The 23,960-nt window shown below is 40.2% G+C and overlaps 2 protein-coding genes across 2 annotated transcripts; both read left to right on the top strand.

The window, feature by feature from the left end:
- The first annotated feature begins 2,230 nt into the window (after positions 1-2,230).
- lztfl1 (leucine zipper transcription factor-like 1) lies at positions 2,231-8,646 on the top strand. The gene is made up of 10 exons (XM_041066192.1): positions 2,231-2,486; positions 2,824-2,948; positions 3,120-3,314; positions 5,605-5,662; positions 6,155-6,226; positions 6,335-6,400; positions 6,497-6,574; positions 6,876-7,052; positions 7,314-7,417; positions 7,554-8,646. Exons 1-10 carry the CDS (start codon positions 2,484-2,486, stop codon positions 7,570-7,572), a joined length of 897 nt encoding a protein of 298 aa, XP_040922126.1. The 5' UTR covers positions 2,231-2,483; the 3' UTR covers positions 7,573-8,646.
- A 4,547-nt stretch (positions 8,647-13,193) lies between these two features.
- On the top strand, positions 13,194-15,837 carry LOC121200728 (C-C chemokine receptor type 9-like). The gene is made up of 3 exons (XM_041066191.1): positions 13,194-13,331; positions 13,502-13,560; positions 14,428-15,837. The coding sequence occupies exons 2-3, from the start codon at positions 13,507-13,509 to the stop codon at positions 15,472-15,474; spliced, it is 1,101 nt and encodes a 366-aa protein (XP_040922125.1). The 5' UTR covers positions 13,194-13,331; positions 13,502-13,506; the 3' UTR covers positions 15,475-15,837.
- The last annotated feature ends 8,123 nt before the right edge of the window (positions 15,838-23,960 follow it).

Genomic DNA, 23,960 nt, shown 5'->3' with positions numbered 1-23,960 from the left:
TTAAGTGATCAAAGTCATTTATTGAACACCCTCCCTGAAGGCTTGAAGCTAATACTAATCACAGAAGTACGGCATACATAGTAAAGACTATGTTAAATAGTAACGGGTATACCATTAGATACTTTAAATCTGTAACCTGCAAGTAACATTTGCAGTACATATGAATAATTTGTACTTTTCCAATCCCTCTAACTACAATAGTTTACATGAAATTAATCTGTAAAATGAACATTTTTGTATAACTAATAACAATAGTTTAATTGTTTCTGCTGCTTCTTTTTATTTACTAGTTTATTGTATGATCAATTTTCATGCTCATATTATTTTTTCCTAGCATGCATTTATTAACCGATTACCTACTTTTTTTTTTTTTTTTTTTATAAATTTTGATTTCTTTCAGTTTTCTTAAAGTAATCCATACACCAGCTGCTGAACATCAACATCAACTAATTTTGGAACTGCCATAAGAGCTAAAACACATGTGACTGATGAATAGTGACCACCGTGGTCTAACTGACTGCCATAGAAAAGTAGCACCAACATATTGGGCTCTCACAAAAACCCTGCTGAATATGGTTTTAAACAAGTGGTTTCTATTCCCTGTCTCAAGTTGCAAGTGACTCACCGTGATTGAAGGTAAAGGGGAAACATCTTGGCCTCTGTGACTGACTGATGTTGCACTGTGACTTGAGCGGGACAGCACAGAGTGGTCACGTTATGAAGCATCTGATTAGGTGACCAACCATGCGCTGCCCGTTAGTCTAATTTAATTACAGCTAGAGAGACATGAGGGGGGAAAAAAGTTTCCTTCTTTTTCCAGAGGATCCTCCTTAACAACATAGATAGTGATGTTCTTTAGGCTTCAATGACAGGACATTACCTCTGTGACACTTTTAGCTGGCTCATGTGGAGTCAAATGAGTTCACCTGATGTAGAATTAACCATGCTGAGTCCAATCTGTTAATCAGCGGAAACATGTATGCTTCTAGCAGCAGTTAGAGCTTTCTGCATAACTGAAGCGTCAACAATAAAGCAGTGTTTTTTCCTGTCTTGACTTCTTTTATTTCCACAACATGTTTTCTACCATTATTTCTTGAGCACTGGGGTCATAACCACTTCTGCATTACCTTACCTCACTCTTGTAAATAAAGAGAAGTGGTTTCCATCAGCGTTTACATAACAAGATTCCATAGTCTTTCAGAAAAGTGTAACATATATATAGTAGATTGATAGGCCTCTCTGTGGGCTAGCTGTAAGCTTGGCCTTGCTGTGAACAGCCCTGTGACGAGACCAGTTGCTAAAGCACATAAATCAGCGTGAAGTATATGTAAGTTCCACAGGGAAACAGGCACAAGTTCTTTTAGCACAAGGTGCTGATGAAGGGCATAAGTCTGTGCTAAGCCTTCATCCTCTCAGGACCTGCACTCATCTCACACTTCTAGCTCAACACTGCCATCTAATGCTAATTTAAATGATCATGATGATCTGCAACCTGCAACTTAAATTTCACAATTCCATAGTATAGAGTGACAGAGACAAAATAGTAAGGTCAAAGAAAAATGTTCCTTTTAATAATGGCCCAATGACAAAGCAGGGAAACCATGGATGTATTTAACAACACATTTCCGATGACGTGTTTATGTACTTTTACAAGATTGACAAGAGTAAGCAGGACATTGGTGAGATTAGACTTGGTACATAAAAGAGCAGAAACTTAAGTGAAGAGTAGCCAGGTGTTTGGCATGGCAAAGATATTTGTATAGCAGTTTTCAAGAATAAGGCAATTTAAAGTGCTTCACCTAAGACATAAAAGGCATTAAGAAATACATTTAAATAGGATTTTATAGAGTAAAATAAAAGACGAGCAATATATTTTGGTCCTTAATCATTCAGTTCTTATATAAACCAACAGTAGTATTTTAAAATAATTTTCAATAACGAGATTCTACTTGCGAATGCTTTTAAGTTACACGTTCTTGACCAGCGAAATAAAGATTTGCATTGTATACAACATCTAAAAGTTTATAATAATGATTAAACATCTATGTTTACATCGATGTCAATAAAATCGAGCTATTATGATAATATCGTTGCATTAACATATTATTATATATTAGTAATAATTCGGCCATGATGTTTTGTTTCCTGTTATACGTAGCGCCGTTGAACGCATCTCTAGTAACCAAGGTGATGACGCTATTCTCCGTTACCAAGGCATTCTCAAGGCAAACACTAGCTGTGTAGCTTGGCTAGCCAGCCTGCCAGATAATCTTATAGCCATGATATAACCTCAGTTTAACGTCAGCCTTTTCATCGAGTTGAACTTTACGTGAACTCTCGACTCCAGCATATCACCTATAGCTTGTCGTCTGTTGGCTGCGTGGCCTAAATTAGAGGCTGAAACACCCGTTTTTTTCCTTTTGGATAAGCACAGTCTACACGCTAGCTAACTTAGTTACGTTAACGTTAGCTGCACAGCCACCATGGTGAGTAGCTTCTATCGTTTGCTCTTTATGGGTGGCCAGGCACCTGTTGTAGAAGTTAACATGCTAAATATTTAGCATTAACTCTGCTGTGTAAACATGGTGCCACGACCTGATTTCGCAGGCGAGTAAAGTTAGCTACAGACATATAGCAAGCATCCCACGTTATGTGTGGAAGCTCATGTGGATAGGCCCTGTCACATATTAGCAGGGGAAAATCCTCCTCAAGTTAGCTGATCGGCTAGTTGTGGTGGCTGTTACAATCTCTCCTCGTCTTTATATACTTCTAATTTTGACGCTTATTTTTGTTACTAATTTCTTGCCTTTTGTCTCTATATAGGCTGAATTTGGGTTTAATGAACACCATCAGAATGAAGTCATCAATTACATGCGATTTGCGCGTTCAAAGAGGGTCCTGAGGCTCAAGACTATTGACTCATGCTTTGAGGAACTCAAAGATAGCAGGTGATTGATCATACTTAAGTATTTGGAGTCATTATTTGTCTGTAAATTCAACTTTAATTCACTAAACTTCAGACACATGTTCTGCGTAAGCAAAACATAGCACAACAATTAAGTGCTTTTCAGTTCAGATGGATCTGAAAAGTGCGTGTGCCTATATGTTTCTGTCTGAAGGTTAGTGGAGGAAACCTTCACAGTGGATGAGGTGAGGGAGATGCTGGACGGGCTGCAGGCAGTGGTGCGTGGGGAGGTGGAGATGGAGCTCATCAACACAGCCCACACCAATGTGCTGCTACTCAGGCAGCTCTTCTCCCAGGCTGAGAAGTTTTACCTTCGACTGCAGAGTGATATCTCAGAGCTAGAGAACAGGTGAGCAGTGGTGAAGGAATCAGACTGATGTTTTCTGTTAATTGTTAAATTAATAATCTAAAAACATCCGGCAAGCATTTGGCAAGGGGTGACATAATCAAGTTTGTTCCCACAGGAATACAAAATGTTCTTACAAATATATTATGGAATACAGCACCCCTCAAAGTCATGAGAGTTTATATTTAAGGTTATAACTTATGTGCACAAAATATGGATCTTGTATGCACTAAAAAGAAAAATCATTTTTTCATCTGGTTTTGGCTGTGATACAATGACGTTAATAACTATTAAATTTGCTGTAAAAACATATTAAAATGAGTTCAATTAATGTGGCAGGTCAAGGTTAAACTGAGTGTGCAACACCTGTGCTAAACCCCTAAACATGCAATACAGCTTCATATTCATGAGGAAAGTGTCTGCATTGTACCATTGGCAACCTCCTCTTCAGTACTGCTTAGATTTAGATGTGTTGCATATTATCTCGCAGGGTAAAAGGTCATTGCCTAGCCACACACTCTCACACATTGTGAATATAACCTTTTTTTCCGCTACAGTGGTTTCCTTTCCGCTGTGAGGTTCAACTAGTCTGAAAAGCAAAACATCTGCTATCTTATCACTATATTTTAAGGTCAGTTCACCCAAATTACAAAATATCATATAATCTTTTTAGTCCCTAATGGTATTGAGCTGTGCAGAGCCCTTGCTGAGATTTTGAAAAATCTACCAATGAGACTTATGCTTTAAATCCCATACAATGTTAATGGATCTCAAGCTTAAAAAAAACTGAATTAAAAAATGTAATGTTAACATGTTGCCCCAGAAACAATGTCCCTGTTTTTCAAGATAATTTGCAGACCTTACTACAGATTGTTTTTAAAGTTTTTTTCCCCACCTTTTGGGGGAGATTGATCTTAATGCCAACTGATAACTTGTGCGTTATCATGCTTAACCAGGACATCGTTTAAAGAGAAAGCCTTTGTCAGCTTGTCAGTTTTTCAAATGAATATCTGGATGCTTTTAGTGTTTACCTTTGAAGTGGTGAAGTGACACAAAATCAGTGATCAATGTAGCTGGTTCATGGCCATGTGTGATAAAATTAAGTCTATATAAGAAAAAAACTAAAAGGTCGCTCTTGCTGTTGTTTCTAAGTGAGGATGCCAAGTGTGCTTTAGGGATTTTTCATATTAAAAGCCTAAACATAAAGCATTGAAGGCATGTGATACCAGTAATAATGATAAATCACATCTGGGACTCTTGACATTTTGGCTAAGAAAGTAAGAGCTGCTTGACACAAATAAAGTCAGGCCTTAGAACATAGGGATTGTTTTATAGATTAGCAATAAATCACAGTAACACAATTTAGAGGAATCTATTCTGAAATTAAAGCTTCGCAGAGTTGTTCAAAATGTTGGGTGTGAAATACAAATTTGATAGTCAAAGTAAACATGTCATCCTGTTCCTCTTTTTGCCAGTGAGATGGAGGAAGCAAGGCTCTCCTATTGTCACGTATGACCCATCTGATCATTTTCAACATTGGTGCAAAAGGTTGAAAAATTCCTGAACTTCCGGTGCTGACTGTTTCTTAAAATCAGTTAATGCCGTTGGCCAGTTTAATCATTGTAAAGCTCCACAATACATATACACAGATTTGAGTGTACTCTCTGTCTTCTATGATATGCAGGTGAACCTCACATAACTTTTGACCTCTGGGACCTTTCACTTCATTAAAACAGTGTGTGTGTTTTGGAAAAGATCTTTTGTTTGTAATATGCACATGTTGGGTGAATAACAAGCCCTAAAGCTTTTTTGTTGCGGGGTTCAGCCCTACGTGACTGATCTGGTGTCTAAAGCAAGGAATACGCCCCGTGTCATAGTCTACGTGTGTTCAGCTGCTTTTTAAAAACCACATTTAAGCTTTTCAGAACTGATCTGTTCACCACAAGCATATCTTATTGCATAAGTGTTAAACTGCCATCAAGAACAAGGGTGTTCATTTTCCTTCCCAAACATTCATAACCACCAAATTGTACATTATTGTAATGTCAAAAAAACACAAACATCAGCATTGTGGTGGCAGGCTGATGGCTGTGTAACGCAATAGCATATCCAAACAGAATCTCAATTTTACATATCTCTCAACTTTACATATTTTGTATTTTATAAAGGTTAATTCAATCTAAAAAAATCTAGATGCTATTTTATATAACATTTCAACCTCATTGTTTTCCTTTCTCTGTTCTTTTCTTCATTATTCTACTGCCCAATTCTTTGCTCCTCTCTACCTGTATAGGGAGCTGTTAGAACAAGTGGCTGAATTTGAGAAGACTGACTTTAAAACCACTGATAAGGTCAGTATAATGCGCAGCTCTGTTATATGTATCCCTCAAAACATCACCATCAGTGCCCTCGTCATTAATCATGTGTTCAAAGCATATTTATACCCACATGTAATTCAGTAACTAGAGAGCAGTGTAGTACTTCTGCACATTTTAGGTAGTTTTATATGCCAGGCCACCTGCTGTTGACACGTAGCCATGTGGTTCAGAAAGTCACACATCACAGGTCGACGTGTGGTTTCACAACGCATTATACAAGCTAAACAAATTAACTGTGTACCACTACACTTTGCTCTGTCATGGGTTTTGTCATTTACACCTTTCTCAAAAGGTAGTCATTAGTCATCTTCACGTTTCTAAGAAAAGCAAGACTAAACGGACATCGAAAGAGTGTTTTTAATTTAACTATTACATTGCATGTACAGAGGTTAAAAAGCATATCCAACATGTTTTAGTCCAGGAAATAACGACTGTCCTGCCATTGTTTCTTTACTTTATTACCAGACAAACCAGGAACCAAGCAAACCCAAGTTAGCACCACTGAATGAAGGTGGGGTGTCTGAACTTCTCAACAAGGTAAAGAAATATATTGTGTGGATTACACGTATAGGTTAATGGCAGAAAGTTGGATCATCATTATCAGATTCATACTCTCATCCAGATTTATGTTAAATATTTCTTCAGGAGATTGGGAGACTACAGGAGGAAAACAATAAACTGAAGACCAGGCTGCGGACTTTAGAATCCCAGGTATGAAAATTAGTCACATATTTATTTTAAGCAGGCAACATTTTTCAGTCTACTTATTTACATTAATAATCTCATTCTTTGAACAAAAATTTTTAGGCCATGAGTGCATTAGATGAGAAAACCAAGGCAGAGAGAGCTCTGAAAGACCTTCAGAAGGTGCAAGGTGAACAGCAGGTACTGTTCCACATTTGACTTGCTAGCAGCATCATCTCTGTGGCATTTTGAGTTTGCTTTCAATTTTACTACTTTTATTTTGTATTCTTTAGTTATTATCGTATTGCATCTGAACACTTCCTGTCATTGTGGTTTTGTCTGCTAACTTGGATTGGAAATGGTATGTATCTAGCTGAAGTGTTACTTTTGTTTGTCTCCGTGGATAGGAACAGACGGTGTCCATTCTGTAGTATTAACATGTAATAGCAGTGATTGCCATTCACTCCACCTGAACTTAAGTGTTGTTTCTTCTTCATTTAAGCTTGCTGCTCAATCCCAGGAGATCAACAGTTTAGAGGACACAGTGGCAGCTCTGAAAGAGGACTATGAAAAGTCTCTCAACGCCAATGCTGCCTCCCAGAAGGATCTGCAGGAGAACCTGATCTCTGCCAAACATGAGTTGCTTCGAGTGCAGGAACAGCTGGCCTTGGCAGAGAAGGTACATCACTGTGGTTTTTACCCGCATCTGACAGTAACCATCATCTGTGATTAAACACCCTGAAAACATATTTTCTCACTTAGTTTCTTACCATGCTGCCAAAGTTAAAACAGTTTTGATTATATTCTAAGAATGGCTTGAGTATTTGTGACTTATTTTTTCTTCTTGCTGGTTTGAAGTGGGCAGGGCCCAGTTCAGTATGGGTGCATTCAGCTTCTGTGCCATCATTTTCACATTTTTATATATGTGTATGGTGTGCAGGAGTTGGAGAAGAAGTTCCAGCAAACTGCGGCCTACCGCAACATGAAGGAGATCCTGACCAAGAAAAATGAGCAGATCAAAGAAATTAGAAAACGATTGCAGAGGTGAGCATTCAGTGCAAACTCTGTCAATTCCAAACAGTGGTATGGCTCTTTAAATTGAATAATTTGTTGTCCTGAAATTGGCTTTCTTATTTATATTTTTGTCTAATATCAGATTTGCGTTGCTTATCCGTTTCAGATATGAACCCAGTGAATGAGTTCTATCCAAGACAGCTGGTTAAACAGATGTCCAGAGGGTAAGACAAGACCAACATTAATGACTGTGGTTTGGACAAGAAACCATCAGTTCCACTGCTGTAAGACAAGAGAGACAGAAAAAAGCACTTCCATGAGGAATTGTTTATTCATGCTTTATCTGGCATCTTCAGTAGTTATTGGCTTCACTACAGAGCGGGAGCGGGAAGTTGACAGTACACACAACTGAATATGAAAATGAAATAGTAACAAATGATAGCCTTCTCCAGCTGTGCTTTTTTTCTACGTCTCAATTTGGAGCTCACTTACAGTAGCTAGCAGACTTCCCTCAGTGCTCTATGCAATTACTATCACGTCCCTGTTTGAAGAGGCCTTGTCCATTTTTTGAACTGGACAGATACACACTGTCTAAAGCTTTGCAGTCTTATCTATCAGATGGATATTGGTAATATTTAGCTTACCAGGACTGAGTTGTTAGTTATTGATATTTCGCTGATCAGTCTTAATTTTAGTAGCCCATTTTGTAGTCAAAGTCCAATCCATAATTGAGAGTTTCAAGCAAACGCCAAACTGGTTTATTTATTATTAGTGAACAGCTTCAAAGTGATGCTTCCTGACCCTTTGAGGGCATTCTCACTTTAATTTATTTTCACTTAACATTTAATAGCATTTCACAAAAATATTTCCAATGATCTAACATTCTGTGAAAGTCTGATCATCGAAAATATACAAAATTTCTTGCATTTATTTTTTCTGCTCTCGCGTATTGAATGACATGGGTAGTGACCTAGATTGATTTTCCTACTTCCCTAAACAAAGGGCATAGAATATTTTTGTCTGAAAACTTTAACCGTGTACTTTTCGTATTGCTGTGGGTGATGGAGTGTAAGAGAAAAAAAAAAGAATGTATACATGATGTTCATGAAGTAATGCTCTTGTAGAGTATGACACATCTGCCCTATATTACACTAGATGTGCATTTGTTTGTATTGTGCAGAGTATGAGGTAATAAAAGCCGTTACCAAATATGTATGGTCATTGTGGATGATTGTTACCATGTTGTTTTAACATTTTTACTTAGGATATATTTAATTGTAACTTTCAAGTGATACCACATAGGTAATAAATATAGCATTTTTTAAAAAAGCACAGTTTTACTGCTTGTTCTGGCCTTGTGAAAAATATCAGACAGTTAATATGATAGAGAACTTGCCCAGGGTGTCTTCCACCTCTGGCCCATTGTATCCTGGAATAGACTCCAGGCTGTTCTGACACTTTTAAAACAATAAAAAGTTGGACGAATGTAATAAAATCAGATGAATTACAATAAATTAGTTATTGACTCTGAAAGCTACTGACTCAACAAGGGGGCGCTGTAATGCAATCATTTGCTGTATTTTTCTAATTACATCCATCCAACCAACTTTTTCACATGATGTGGGTTCAGAAGAAGATTATGATAAGCTGTTGTCCAATTAAAGTTGCAGTTTCACATCATATGTTAACCACTGCATGATTTTTGCAGATATAGTTCATCCTTCAGTTGTGTTGTTTGTTACCTCCTGCTTGTTCTTTCTTGTAATATATGAAGTGGGTGCTGCAACGCTGTAATTTCTGTCTAAAATCTCGATAAGACAAGAAACTTTTGAACTGATTTTCTGAACTGATTAAATACTGGGAAACCAGAAGGGCTCAAATGATAAAGATGCATCCTTCAGCTATTTGTTAATATCAGAACTCTGCAATGGACTGACAAGGACATTTGCCACCTGCACAGAATGGTTGTGTGAAAATAGTTTGTTTTGAATTTAGGCCTCGCAATCACTTGATCTACTTCCTTAGCTTCATCAGCTAATTGTTTTTGCCATGTCTGTGCTAACCACAGTGAATTGAGATAGTAGCGTAAAAACAAAGTGGTCACCAGAGAGTTCACCCCCACCCCCACTGCTGTTTACACTGAAACTCTACAAGCCACAGCCACAGCCTTTTGTGTTGCATGCACCTCCTGAACCTCTCTTCCAAAAGGTACAGAAAAATGGGGCCTGGCAGAAAACAGCTGTAAACAATATCGTTTAAAACCTCTTTGCTCTGCAGTCAACACATAAGAGATAAAAGCCAAGTCTTTTCTCATCCACCTGGTTATTTCTATACCAAAATAAAGATCAGAAAAAAACCCCATATTGTTATATTCATTTGTGTGCTTAGGCACTTCTACTTGTGCATGTGCATCTGTTTCCTATTAGTAGCAGTTGAAGAATAAATGCCATGATGATAATTTCAAATAGGATGCAAATGCTGTACAGTTGTCTATCACTGCATGGAATAAATCACAGCAAGCAGGCACACGGGAAGTGGTAACCAGTCTCTCAGTTCCAAGCTAAATATCTCGCGCTGAAACAGTGACAGTACTTTCCCACAATATGGGGCAAATGATAATACATGTCTGAGTGGTGTACCTATACACCACTCAGACTCAGTTCACAGTAACTTCCTGTTCCCTTTGACAATGCATCAAAGGGGTTTTCTCAGTTTCAATAGCAAATACAAAAGCTTCTGTTGTTTGGCCTTTCTTCAGAATCATCAGGCAAGATTTTAAGTATGAAAAATTAGGCACATTTCTGAATATAACATGATGCCCAGAGTAGAGTGGGATATTGACGAAACAATGATGGTGTGATTTTTGCCCGAACAACAACTAGCTTTCTCGTTTCGGTTCTTCATTACAGATGCTTGTAGTCTGCGTTCATCACAGAGAAATTGAGATAGTAGCAGAAGTGAGACTTAACGTGAGAGTGAGTGAGTGTGTGACTTTTGAAGGATGAAACACCACCTCCTTCCCCTTAGAAATTGAATTTATCTGGAATAAAACTACCCCTTGCTCAGCTCAGTGCCCCCAGTGGTATTTCTGCTACAGTCTTATTCAGACTGGTTACTTATGTTGGCTAATATCTAACAGATTTAACAGTATAACAGACTTCACAGTGGCTGCTGTTCATCCAAACTTCTCATTTTAAAAGTCAGGTTTATTTGGGATTCTGCCATTTGCTAAGTGTTGCTGTCTACCTGCCATTGTTTCCCTGTTTCCCTGTGAACATGATACAATATGAAATGTCAGAATAGGGGTTTTTAAAATTCAGTGAAAACCAGTGCTTCCCAACAAAATCACTTTCAAATGTATTTCTTCATTGCCTGCATCTTGGGAACTGCTGAGACAGTCTTATTTTATCAACAAAGGAAGGAAGTTTCTTTGTGACTTACTACAATATGACTCACTCTCTGCGTTTCACATGCCCAAAGATGAGAACAACACAGTCACTTAGCTGTCCTTTGGCAGTTGGTGAGTGAAACCTGAGTATACCACTTTCTTCAACATGTTCCTGAGGGAAAATACTCTGATCATGACACAGCCGTTTCCCTTTGTCACGCAATGATCAAAAGTGAGAAACGCAACCAGTAATTGGTAGAATTCTCAAAACCTGATGGCCCCCATGTTCTTCCTCCTGCATCGAGGGTTCACAATGAGCTAAGAGACTGTGAGAAGATAGCAACCAACTGACATACTGAATGACTTAACCACAGCCAAAACATCACCTCAGAAGACATCTGCTCAAAATGAAGTACAGCCAGAAAGCTGGTTTAAACACTTCCATTAACTAATAAAAATTTCAAAATTTTGGCTTTGTAAATTCAGACTTATTGATCATAACATTGGTCATAGTTGTATCACTTTATTCAGCCCCTTCTGTTATCGTAAGATGAATTTTTGTTTTTCACTATCAGTTATGTTTGGGCTTTAGGTGAAGCAGTTGGTGTGACAGGGACTTTCTACTGAGCCTTGCGTGTGGTCAGCTGTGAGCAAGTGACTTTTTGTCATGCTATTTGTTTCCCTTGGGCAATACCAGTGAACTTCCACAGTCACAAGTCACATGAATGTCTTTTACTTTTTACTTGCAGCTCCTGACAGAATACACGCTGTCAGTTGCTGCAAATTGGGAACACTGTACTAACTGGGAACACCGTACTAACACCGGGCAGTTCTTGCCTTTGTTCTCAAAACAGCCTGGGTTCTTCGTGGCATTGATTCCACCAGATGTTAGAAACATTCCTTTGAAACGCTGCTCCATGCACATTCAATGCTGCCAGTCTCCTGTTCTACCACATCCCATAGCTGTTCTGTTGGATTCAGATTTGGTGACTGGAGAGGCCATTGTCATGTTCACAAAACCAGTTTGAGATGACTTTTGGTTTTCGTGACATGGTGCATTATCATGGAGGAAGTCCCCCTTAGAAGTTGGTAAATTGTGCACACGTTGAGCAGTAATAATCATATAGGCTGTGGCATTCAAATCATTGATTGATTGACTGGTATTAAAGTGAGCCAAGAAAACATCTCCCACACTAATACACCAACACCACCACAAGCCTTGACCGCTGACACAAGGCACTTTGATATGTTTTCTCCAGTCTTCAGTTGTTCAGTTTTGGTGAGCCTGTGTCCACTGCAGCCTCAGATTTCTCTTCTTGGCTGACAGGACTGGAACTCAATGCGGCCTTCTGCTGTTGTAGCCCGTCTGTCTCAAGGTTGGACGTGTGCATTCTGCACACGTTTGCTGCTTACCACAGTGTGGTTTTGTGAGTTATAGTAGCTAACCAGTTTCATATTTGCCATACAGACATGAGAGTGATATCAGTCTTTGCATTTAACTCTGAAACATCTGCATTTAGCCCCAGTCCGGGGCAGCACCGCCTCCCATGGGCCCACCACCTGTGGGAGGTGCCGTAGGACTGCGGTGCATTGTGGACTGGGCAGCAGTCGCCCCCGCGACCTGGGCCTGGACCCAGATAAGCAGCAGATGATGACATGACATGACATGATATCTGCATTTACCAACATGTCAACTTATCAACTTTGAAATAAACCTTAACAAATTTAACACCACTTTCTCTGAACCTGCCAATTTATGTAAATCAGCAAGCAATTATGTTTCCTACAAAACGTATTTGCTATCGCAGTTTAATTGTATATAGACATTATTTCTAGGAGGCTTGCTTGATGTTGTGATGAACAGGCATATTGTTTTTCTGAGAAATCCAAGTTGCATTTCATTTTTCTTAAAAATCAAAACCTCACAAAAAGACTTCCTCTCGTTGTTGACACACTTGTTTAGTCATTAAGAGGACAGCCCTTATAGGCAACACAGCCTGAGCTTCTGACAGTGATTAAATGCTTTGAAACAGTAGGGCTTACAAAATCTCAACATCTCCTCCTCTAGTTTTGGTTTCATGCATCACTCTCTATCGTGTTAGGTGCTCCACCTGTGTACACAAAATGTGTCAAAAAAAAAAAAGGGGCTTTGACTTGAAACTCAATCGGCTGTGCAGGGAATGTGGGTGTATTGTTTTGGCTCATAAGTGATGACCATGGTTCAGTGGGTACAGTCTGTAGGCCACAGTTATCCTGTGAAACTAACACACTGTTGTCACTGTTCAAATATCATACTTTGAAACAAGATGTCTTTCAATAGTGATGCTCATTTAGCTATAGTATTGCAATGGATATCTGTGTTTGAAGAAAAATGTGTGCTGCAGTGAGTGCTGTGTGTTGTTCTGTCTTCAAAGACAGATATATCTCAGCACGTGACCCTCTGGTTGAGGGGAAACCATATAAGCAGGGAAGATGAGGTCGGTTGTTAGTCGCACTTCCTTGACATAGAGGCAACACTGTAACTGAGAGATTGCTCTTCATTTTATCACTGAGAGGGTAAGTTAATTTTTTTCACTACCACAAAACTGCTGACATTTTTACATAGTATTTTCTGTTTAGCCATTAAGCTAATTTTTGAATCATATATTTTGTTATTAATTTATCTTCATTACATTTTTACAAGGGTTTGATGCTTTGTCACGTTAATATCCTCTGGTTCTTTGTAGATAACATGGATGAGCCAGCAACAACGTTTATGACCACAGTAATGGAGTATACTGAAACTGTAAGTATTACTTTGAAATAATTATCTGACATGACACAAGTGAAAAACAATGAAGAACAGTTTAGACAGTGCTGATGTACTGTATGATTGAATAAGGCAACGGAGGCGTCACTACTGCTATTTACCATCACAGAAAGGGAAGAAGCTTCAGCATATGTTTTCAGTCCAGTGTTTATGGTGCTCTATCTGAAGTATGATTTAAAGAATAATTTAGGATACTGTGTCAATGTGCCAAATCAGTATGATACACATAATACATATTTCTTATTGAATAATTTTATGTCTTTTATTTGTTGCTAAATGTTCCTAATGAATGTGCAAAACAAGACACTTCATATTCCAGGGACAGTAGATTTATCTGAAGCAGACATTTATAGGATATTCAAATGTCACAGACGGAGTCAAAACCGTATCAGCGTCAAATTTTCCACTGTTAGTGAAAACACAGGCCCCTGTCTCACTCCTCTGTTTATCTCTGCCCTACATCTAAACTTGATGCATCTGGGGTACTGAGTTCTGTTGTGGGCCCCTTTCTGGAGCCCCTCAAGATCGTTTACCACCCCTCAGACTTGGATTGCAGCAGGAAGTTGTGCTGTAGTGTGGTTTCTCCTGCACAGACACAACACCTGCACCTGACAGCGGTTTTTGGCACACTATGGGTAGCTTGTACGTCACTGAGTGTTTGATGTCATTTCACTATATTCCTGAGAGGCATGTTATGTTATGAAACTCTGAAAGCAGTCAGCAATTTGGGTAACAAGGACAGAAAAAAAAACATGCCTGCAGGAAATGAAAACTGAGAAAAGAGGCAGTATATACAATTTGCATGCAATCCTCTTTAATAAAACTTTCTATTTTTTGATGCAGGACCCCTCTGATGACCCAGACTATGAAATATTGCTGGAAAACACAGGCATGTGCAAAAGAGATTGGGTCAGGCATTTTCGTGGGCAGTATGAACCACCTCTATTCTGGATCATATTCATCCTTGGTGCTGTGGGTAACCTGCTGGTGGTTTGGATCTACACAACTGTGCGCAACCGCCTGAAAACAATGACCGACGTGTACCTGCTAAATCTGGCTGTGGCTGACCTCCTCTTCCTCTGCATGTTGCCCTTCTGGGCTGTTGATGCCACCAAGGGCTGGAACTTTGGCGTCGGTCTCTGCAAACTGGTGTCTGCTGTCTACAAGATCAACTTCTTCAGCAGCATGTTCCTGCTCACCTGCATTAGCGTGGACCGCTACATTGCTATTGTACAAGTCACCAAGGCCCAGAACCTGAAGAAAAAGAGACTCTTCTACAGCAAACTTGCCTGCCTGGGTGTCTGGTTTGTCTCCACTCTCCTGGCCCTCCCTGAGTTCATCTTTGCGCATGTGAAGCCAGAACAAGGCGGGATGTCCTTCTGTACTCTGGTCTACTGGAACAACACAGACAACCGGACTAAGATCCTGGTGCTGTCTCTGCAGATCTGCATGGGTTTCTGCCTTCCTCTATTAGTTATGTTCTTCTGTTACTCTGTCATCATTCGCACACTTCTGCAGGCCAAGAGCTTTGAAAAGCACAAGGCCCTACGCGTCATATTTGTTGTGGTCTTTGTGTTTGTCCTCTCTCAGCTGCCTTACAATAGTCTGCTGATAGTGGAGGCTGCGCAGGCAGCTAATACTACTATGACAGAATGTGACACAGTAATTCGTTTTGATATAGCTGGACAGGTAGCCAAGAGCCTTGCATTTACCCATGCCTGCCTGAACCCATTCCTGTACGTCTTTATAGGAGTTCGGTTCAGACAAGACCTCTTGAGGATTGCGAAGATGTGTGTTGGTGGTCATGGCAAAGGAGGGTTCAGTAAAACAGTTCCCAAACGTCCATCTGTCATGTCAGACACTGATACCACCCCTGCCCTTTCCATATGAACGCACCATTTCCTAAAGTCCTAAACCTGACATCTGAGCCCAGTTCTAACATGAACATGTTTATCATTTTGTTCCCCATGCATTACATTACTTTCTAAAATGATAAAATATTCAACTTTGAAAGCAAAGAAGTCTCTGGAATTCATATTCATAACATTCATATTCTGACAATCACTAGCACAATGTTTCTGGAATCACTGTATAAACTGTATATTATTGTAAATACTGTTTTTAAAGTGTTTGTATTTTTACATTCCTTGCATCATGTATTTGTCGTGTGCTGCTGTAACTGTCTTAGAAAACAACTGCATTTTTGATTTTCAGGTACAAAACAACAATTAAAAATTGGAAAATTTTAAAGCACGCTGCCGTTTTCTTCTTCATTGCTTTTCTGTCCACACAGCATAAAAGCAAGTGGGAAGGAGGTTCAACAGTAAGTACACACTATGAGTGAATTCAGGGTTCATTAATGAGAACAGCAGTTTACAAGTATGTGTACTATACATGGGAAAGAAGAGTGCTTTCACTGGTTTAACGTATTTGGCACTGTGGGAAACAGACTCGTGGATGTGGCAAGTCCAATCCACAATGTTTTCAATCTGTCTAGACATCCTCCTGTCTTTGTTGTCATCTGTACTTACACTCTTAACTGCTGAACGTTTTAGTTTGCTTATGACTTGGCAGTTTCACAGTGGATACCAACGGATGCCCATTCAGACTGGCTAGATAGAAGTTTCCCACATTGGCTTCGCAACGGCTGTAGCTGAGACAGGTGGCAGACGGGCAAACAGATCTCAGAAACCTTCTGTGTGAAGCCACAACGCTACTTTGAAGCACAGCATTTCAGTTTACCAACTTTAAAAAGCAACTCACTTTATGCTTGGATGCATCGTTTGTTAGCAAAAGCCACACAATCTGCATGAAATTCGATGCAAAATGGAGGGGAGGAGTTTTTTTTACTTGTCTGGCCAGTACACTAAAAATTGACAAGCAGAAAAGTCATCCAAGTCTAACTGGTGGGCTGCTTTTCATTCCTCTCTGATGGTTGAGCTGTGGGCACCAAACTCTATGCTGCACAAAGTTTCACGACACCCCCAAAGAGAAACTGCTGGTGTAAACCTTGTACAAATCTTAAATCAGATAATGTAGGCGGAGATTCAAAGCTGAGGTTTGAGGTTCGCATCATGGCTTGTTCTGTTTTTGTTATTTCTATGAAACAAGACAAACACACATCACTCCACACTTATAACAGGATGGCTGTGTGCTCATTAGCGCTGGATGTTTGTATGGGGTGGGAAGTTGGTTTGGAGTTTGGAATTAAATTAAATCTCTTGAATACAATCTCTGTCAAGTGTTACTGTATGCCCACTGTCACGCAGAAAGACAGAGAGAAAAGACAGATGGAGGATGAAAAAGAGAGAAACATCAAATAAAGTACAGTCTCTCAACTGTAGCAAACAAATCTAAGGTGTTATTGTGGGCACTGAGGTTGGCCCCAGGCATCTGCAGCCTACCTGCTGAGCTCAGGTGAGACCACAGACGCTTTCTTTCTTTTTTTTTAAGTTTCTTCGTCTCACGACAGGAAACCATCAGTCAAGTCAACAACAACATCTTCCTGCTTAAAGGGAAAGCTTTGATCCTCACAGCATTTTGTTTGACCCTTAATCAGCACCATCAAAGCTGAACAGCCGATTCCTTTGGAGGTCACCTGTTTTGCACAGGGAGAGGACAAAGTAACATGAACACCTTACATTGTGATACAATACTTATTTGCAGCACCAAACAAGCAATGGCCTCTCTTTTGTCTGACGTACCCTTGCAGTTTGTGCCCTGTGCCTGAGTTGGATCTTTGGCTCCTACATCTGAATTTCTAAATTGTCAGTGTTTAGGTTCTGTGTCTTTTTCTTTTCTTCTGTAGTCGGTCAATATTGCATTCATACTTCAGTCACTGGGGTGGCAAAAACTGGGTGTTTCAACCATTTATTCTGGTTGTTAATAGGGTAGAAAAGATGAACAGAACATTTTTAGTAATTTTTTGGACTTTTCTCCAGCCTTTGCTGTTTTTGTGGAATACTGTACAATTTGACCTCTTTGAGCCACAAGTAGTTATTTAAATGAAACCAACTGAGATGTTTAGAGTTCCTGGGTGGAACTATTAACAACATGGCATGGAGCCCAGAGTATAGACGAGTATAGAGTATAGGAAATTCCCTCTTTAACGTAGACAGTAGAAGTTGGTGGCATAAATTGGAAATACGCAAGGAAAGTGCATGTTCCTCAAAACTGTACTTGGTTACATTCCACCACTGTTAGAATCACACCTTGTGTATTTGTTTTTTGTCCTAAACACAAATATGTGGACAATCAAATCATGATTTCTAATTTTCCAGATTAGCTGATCATGCAGTGTAGGCCATCCTCGATTTTATTACAGGCTGCTGGTAATTTCAACCACAAGGTGGTGTTGCTTGCTCAGCAGAGTGAGCCTAGGGCTTGGGTTTCAGTGAGAGTTACCAGCAAACACACAAGTTGGAAAAGAAACTAACCCCATCTAGTGGTGGTCTGAGTGGGAGGCCATGTCGGGGGGAGCAGCATTGCACATTAAGTTTCAAGCTCATGAGGACTGTCTTGTTCTTGCAAAGGAATCTCATTCCCAAAGAGCTGCTAATAGACAGGCAGATTGATCGTATACTGCATTACTAAAATTCCATGTTCCTCATTATCCCACAGCTCTGAAGTACCATAGAAGTCACCACTGGGGAAAACAGTAAAAAGTAAAAAACTAAGCAGGTCTGAACTGTGTTGTGAAGAATGTGAAAGACTCACAAGTAGAGCAGCACCTGTGGTTTGGGAACATCCCCATCCATCTTTCTGCACAGGGGGAATTGTGTGTGTGTGTGTGTGTGTGTGTGCCCATGAAGGAGATGTGTGAGAGAAAGAAAAAGAGGGATAGAGGGAGGATATGTGGTGGAGTCTGTGAGTAATAGGGGAGACAGAGTAAGCATATGTGACCCATTGACACTGAAGAGGCTGCAGTCTGGTTTCAGCTGGCCTATGGTCTGGTTCTGTGGAACCATAGAAAGCCTCAGGGACGATGGCTTACGTATCAACAATGACCCACTGGCTTTCAGCACCATTTTCTGCCATAACAAGTCACAAATGGCTCATAATGAAAGTTAGGGTCTGCCTCATCGGTAAATTTGAAGGATGCTGTGAAGAAAACAGTAAAATAATGTATGCAAGAAAGGGAATAGAAAAGGAAAGCTATCATTTATCCAGGCAAACAGGATCTTCATACCACTCCGTGGCGTAAAAAGAAATGTAATAGAACTTGGACCTCCACAATCCCAGCCCAAACAGGGAGCTTCTTATCATCTGCCATCTCTCCCACAGCTAATATTTCACTTCAGCTCCCTGGCCCACAGAATGAGAGACGTTTCCATTTCATGTCAGTCATTTCCAGGCCTGTGTGTTACCTGTGTGGTGATAAGTGTTTGACTGACTGGGAGTGTCGTTTGTCACTGTCCGGCTCCGAGTGACAGCCACAGATTGACGCTGATGATGAGAGGAAGAGAGGTGTGTTCAGGGACAACAGAAAACCATGGCTGATGTGGGGTGGGGGGGGAGGAAACACACTTACACACGTGCGATGACAAATACAGAGCCGCGTACAAACATACTAAGCACATCAAGGTGTATTAAAAGAGAAGGCATTTCGTCTTTGTAAAGACACAGTCAAGGGACATATGGGATCACATGCCTTCCTAATTACCAAAAATCTGTTTAGTCCCTGTTACAAATGACTTCTACTGTATCTTAAATCTTAAAGAAGAATTCCCATTTATTTACACTTGCAATATTCCACTGCTTCACAGACAAAGTTCTGTTTCCAGTTCGGGTTTGTCAGTTTGAAACCAAGTAAATAATCCTTTTTGGAAACTTTATTTTTCATGCACATTGAATTTCACATTTTTTTGCGTCTTCAGTTTTCGTTCAGTTGTGTCTTGTTGACCTATTTTAGGGCTCAATTTAGGTTTCCCCACCTCCTTTGGCTCTTTAGCTGCTAGTTGCCCCACTTTGTTCACCAGCTATTATTACTACTACTACTACTACTACCAGCTGTCAGCTGTTCGGTGCAGAGCAGGTAGTGTGGCCAGAAACTACTCAATGAGAGTGGTGAGAATGAACTGAAGTGGGAAGGCTGTGGGCTGAAGATCTAAAACCTGAGTCCTGTCTCTCCTTCCTCTGTCCATAAGACTTAACAAGAGCTGCTGTATCTCTGTTCTCCTTCACTTTCTAACAAGGAAAAATGACAGAAACAATCAAGATGATGATGATGATGAACCTTATTTGCCCAAACATAGGAGGCAGCAAATATTTTAAAAACAGCAGTAACGGTGATGATGTAGATGACGGTAATGAATTAAGTAAACAACACTATTCCAGTCTTTCAAAGACAAATTACAACACCCTCCGTTTGCTTTCACCATTAGTCTCACTATGGGCCAACCTGGAAAAAAAGTAAATAATACAGCACTACAAGGCCAAGAAGCTCAATCTCTGGACATCTCTGGAACATATTTTCACCCTCTCAGTCTCTACTCTTCCTTTTACCTCCTCTTCCAAAAGTGAGTCAGTAAGCCGTGAGATGGATGGGCTGAGCGTTGCAAGGTTTCCAAAAGCGAACAGATTCTGACTGCTGCTCTACCTGAGGAGCAAAAACAAAAGAGTCCTCTCTACCTGTAGGACTGTGGGAGTCGAGGCTTTGATCTGGACCAAAAAGAGAGAGTAGTTTGATGAAATATTGATGCTTTTTTTTAACTGTGTCCTGTGGGAGCTCAGTCTGCTCTCAGGATGTGTGCGCTGATCCACAATACTGCTCCATGCCTCGCTAGATGAGAACGGACTTGACTGCGTGGTTCAAGGAGTCTTACAGGTCCTAATGGGTCTAATGATGGCCCCCCACTCAGGGCCTGAATTGGTCTGGGACTTTTTCTCGTTGATCAAAAGAAGACGTATGTTTAATCAGTCAACATAGATGGCAAAAAACATAAATAACTGACGTGTTTCTGACAACATTATAGAGTCTTGACAGCAAAGCCTGCACTCGACTGAAATCTTTATTTGGTGTTGGATGGGTAATTGTTTGCCCCTGAAACAAAGGTGCAGCAGCAATGAATGCACATGTTGTGTACTTAACATGTATATTTGTAACTGGAGAATACCACCCAGAAAATTCACTTCAGTTAATTTAGCCCAGACATCAAAACAGTAAACAAGTATATAATTATCAGAGTAAATTTGATGCTAAAATTTTAGTGGACAGACAACAGACAACCCCCCCCCCCCCCCCCCCGCCAAAAAAAACAGCGTCTCAATAAATAAACAACATAAATTTGCTGCATATGTTTAAATTGACAGTGGATTCTTCACAGTGATGCTTTTTTTTTGACCAAGTGTTCAAGTTCTAAGGCCTTGTTAAGCTCATGTAACATGACTTCAACTGGGCGCTCAGAAAGTTTGATTTGAGTTTGTATGAAAGTGACCCACATTCTTCAAGCAACAATGATCTCTGTGCAAGAAAAAAAAAAATCTGAATATTGATAATTGCCTAGAGTGCTTTTGTCTGAAAGTTAAGAGGCCAACACGCTCCAATCAGACCGGAAAAGAGTGTGAAAAATGAGGGGGGGATTTATCACTCTCCCATGCACACGTTCATACACAGAGATAGACAGCGGGCATAATGACTTCTGTGGAAAAAGCAGAATGATTATTTAAACTTAAAGGAAGAGGAGAAAGAGGCAGAGAAACGGGTCAAGGGGGGGGGAAGGAAAGAGGGGTCTTAGGAGGAGCCAGGGGCAGGAGATAGTCTGGGAAAGGTCTCGCGTTAAAGTGGAATTAACATGCCTTTCCATTGGAGTCCATTAGATAATCATATTCATACCACACAAGGCTCCAAACCCTCTCTGTTTCATTATTCCCTTTTAATCCAGCCTGATAAGGGGGTGCAGGCGTCGTGGTTTTATTATGTCGTCATTTGGAATCCACATGAAATCCCCACGGGATGTTATCACGGGGAAATTGCTTAAATAGCCCAAGTGGATATAGTTTTGCGTTTATTATTTCTGACGGATTCAAAATAACTGCAAATATCCTTTTTTCTGATTATTGGAGGCTGAGAGTCTTATCAGTCATTCACACTAATGGCCCACTCAAGCCACTCGATACCTCCGGCAGGGGGGAGGAGGGATGTTGGGAGGAGAAGGGGGGGAGTGCTGTGTTTAGTGTCCTGCATGTACAAATGTGTACAGGTACCGTACATGTGAGAAAGAGGGAAGAGAGGAGGAAAACCCAACATCGAGAGAGAGAGAGAGAAAGGGGCAGAAGAAGACTTTTTGAACTCTAGGTACACAGCTTAAGGATGGATAACACCCACTGAGGTCACTGAAGCTCTCCATTGTGTTGTGTTTGTTTGGTCCTAAATCATGGGTCCCTGGCAAACAAGCCCGGTGTCAGGTGGCTGTAGTCGTTTGTTGGTGAACACACTGACCACTTGTAGTAGTAAGATTAAGAGCAAACTCTTTAGTAGATTCAGTGTCAGTGTAGATACAGACAGGAAACATGGGGAGTTAAAGTGGGGGCAGCAACTACTTACATAGTTACTCTCCACCACTGCTAGGTAGGTGGTTGTGTAGTTGTGGTTTTTGTGTGCTCTGATTGAGAGATTTCAGAAAATATGTATTGTTGTAGTTTAGGTAAACTAAACCACTGAAATGTTTAGATTTGTCAAAAACAAGTCAGTTGTTCCAGGCAGATTAAACAAAGCACTAACAATTTAAAATGTAATATAAGAATATAAAATGTAATGTTTAAAAGTGCTCTTTATTCTAATATGCAAAGTACATTTACTCAAGTACTGTAGTTCAGTACAGTTTTGAGCCTCCTGAATAAACCACCCAACTGTATGTTAGTAAAAGTCAAAATTATTTCCACTTTGATAGCATTAAAATGCTGCTTACACATAATATTAACCCAATACAGTGTATATATTCAGTACGACAAACATAACACTCATTCTGCATATTGTGTACTATTACTTTTGATACTTCTGACTTCTGAGTACATTATACTTCTACTAGAGTACAATTCTGAATACAAGACTTTCACTCATAATAGAGTATTTTTATGTTGCTACTTCCTCAATGCGAACCGAAAACACTTCAAACATTCCTTAATCTCAAAATACTGTTTCTCTGCTGAGAAAATCACAGGATCCTCTGCTCACGCAGCCGGTGCATTTCCAGCAGTCACATCTGTGTGGATATAATATGCTTATTCTGCCATATCCATTTCACAGTGACATCTGTCCAGCGGCGAAGAATTAAAGGCAAAAATCCAAATGCCTACACAACATTCTGCCAAGTATTGATTTACTGTTACTCGTGTAACATACGTGGATGCACTGAGCACTACATATTGTTTCAGTGAGGTCACGGGCTGAAGCTGGAAACACGCTCCGTCAGTTGGTCATTATTTGAAAAATAAGCACAAGACACAGATGTTGATCTTCAACACGCAGCCTTTCTTTCATGCTCTTGATTGTGCTGTGAGGAGAAGTGGCATTTTGTGAGTGTGTGAATGCGTGTGATCGGTTAACGTGTGTGCCTCTGTGTTTGTGAGGATGCCTGAGTGTCTACCTTAGTGAGTGCACCTCCCTGTCTGTAGATCTCAGGGCCTGGAACAAACAGTAGTTCCTTCTTAATTGGGGTGAGATCTGGGGCTTAAAGGGGGCCAAGAAGGGACCCGAACCCCTTTCTTTCTCCTCCAGAATCGCTTTGGCTACAGAGGTGCTTTTGATGTGTGCTTTGGCTCTGCGAGTCCTACTTTGGAATATGTTCTTGGGAGACCATTGGTTACTTGCCTCCAGGCAGAATCTCAATCCCTAGGATCCTGGCCCTCTTTGATGAAATACTTTCGGGAGCCGCTAACCCTACTGATGCCCATGTGCACCCCCTCCCTCCTCCTTTACCCTCTTGTTCTCCCCCACCTCACCCCCACCTACCCACCCTCCGTTCCCCCCGCCCCCACCTCCACGTTCTTCGGATTCTCTTTGAGAGATTCATAACAAGGACTTTATCTCTGTGTAGTCCAGGCCAGATGAGCACCGCCTGACAAACTGACAGGAGAATTAGTCGTGTCTTACAGAGCACCTTTGACTGTCTCCTCTCTCGGCCTCACTTCCTGTCGTCACAGACACCAGCATTTTCATTGTATTGACACTGATTCATATCACAACTCATATTCTGTCTCTGTATCACTTCTGTATTTATTTATTTAACCTTATTTATCATGTCTGCATTTCCATTTAAAATCACCAAATATCAACACTTGTACTTTTATTGTGACATTTTTTTTTTGCATGGAAAAGAAAAAAAAGGCAAAACTCTCTGTATCTGCTTTTTATTGATGGCTAGAGACAACATTTG

Source organism: Toxotes jaculatrix, chromosome 20 (genome assembly GCF_017976425.1).
Source record: "Toxotes jaculatrix isolate fToxJac2 chromosome 20, fToxJac2.pri, whole genome shotgun sequence".
NCBI lineage: Eukaryota > Metazoa > Chordata > Actinopteri > Toxotidae > Toxotes > Toxotes jaculatrix.
Note: the sequence above shows the minus strand (reverse complement) of the source record. Positions and strands in the feature narration are given on the sequence as shown.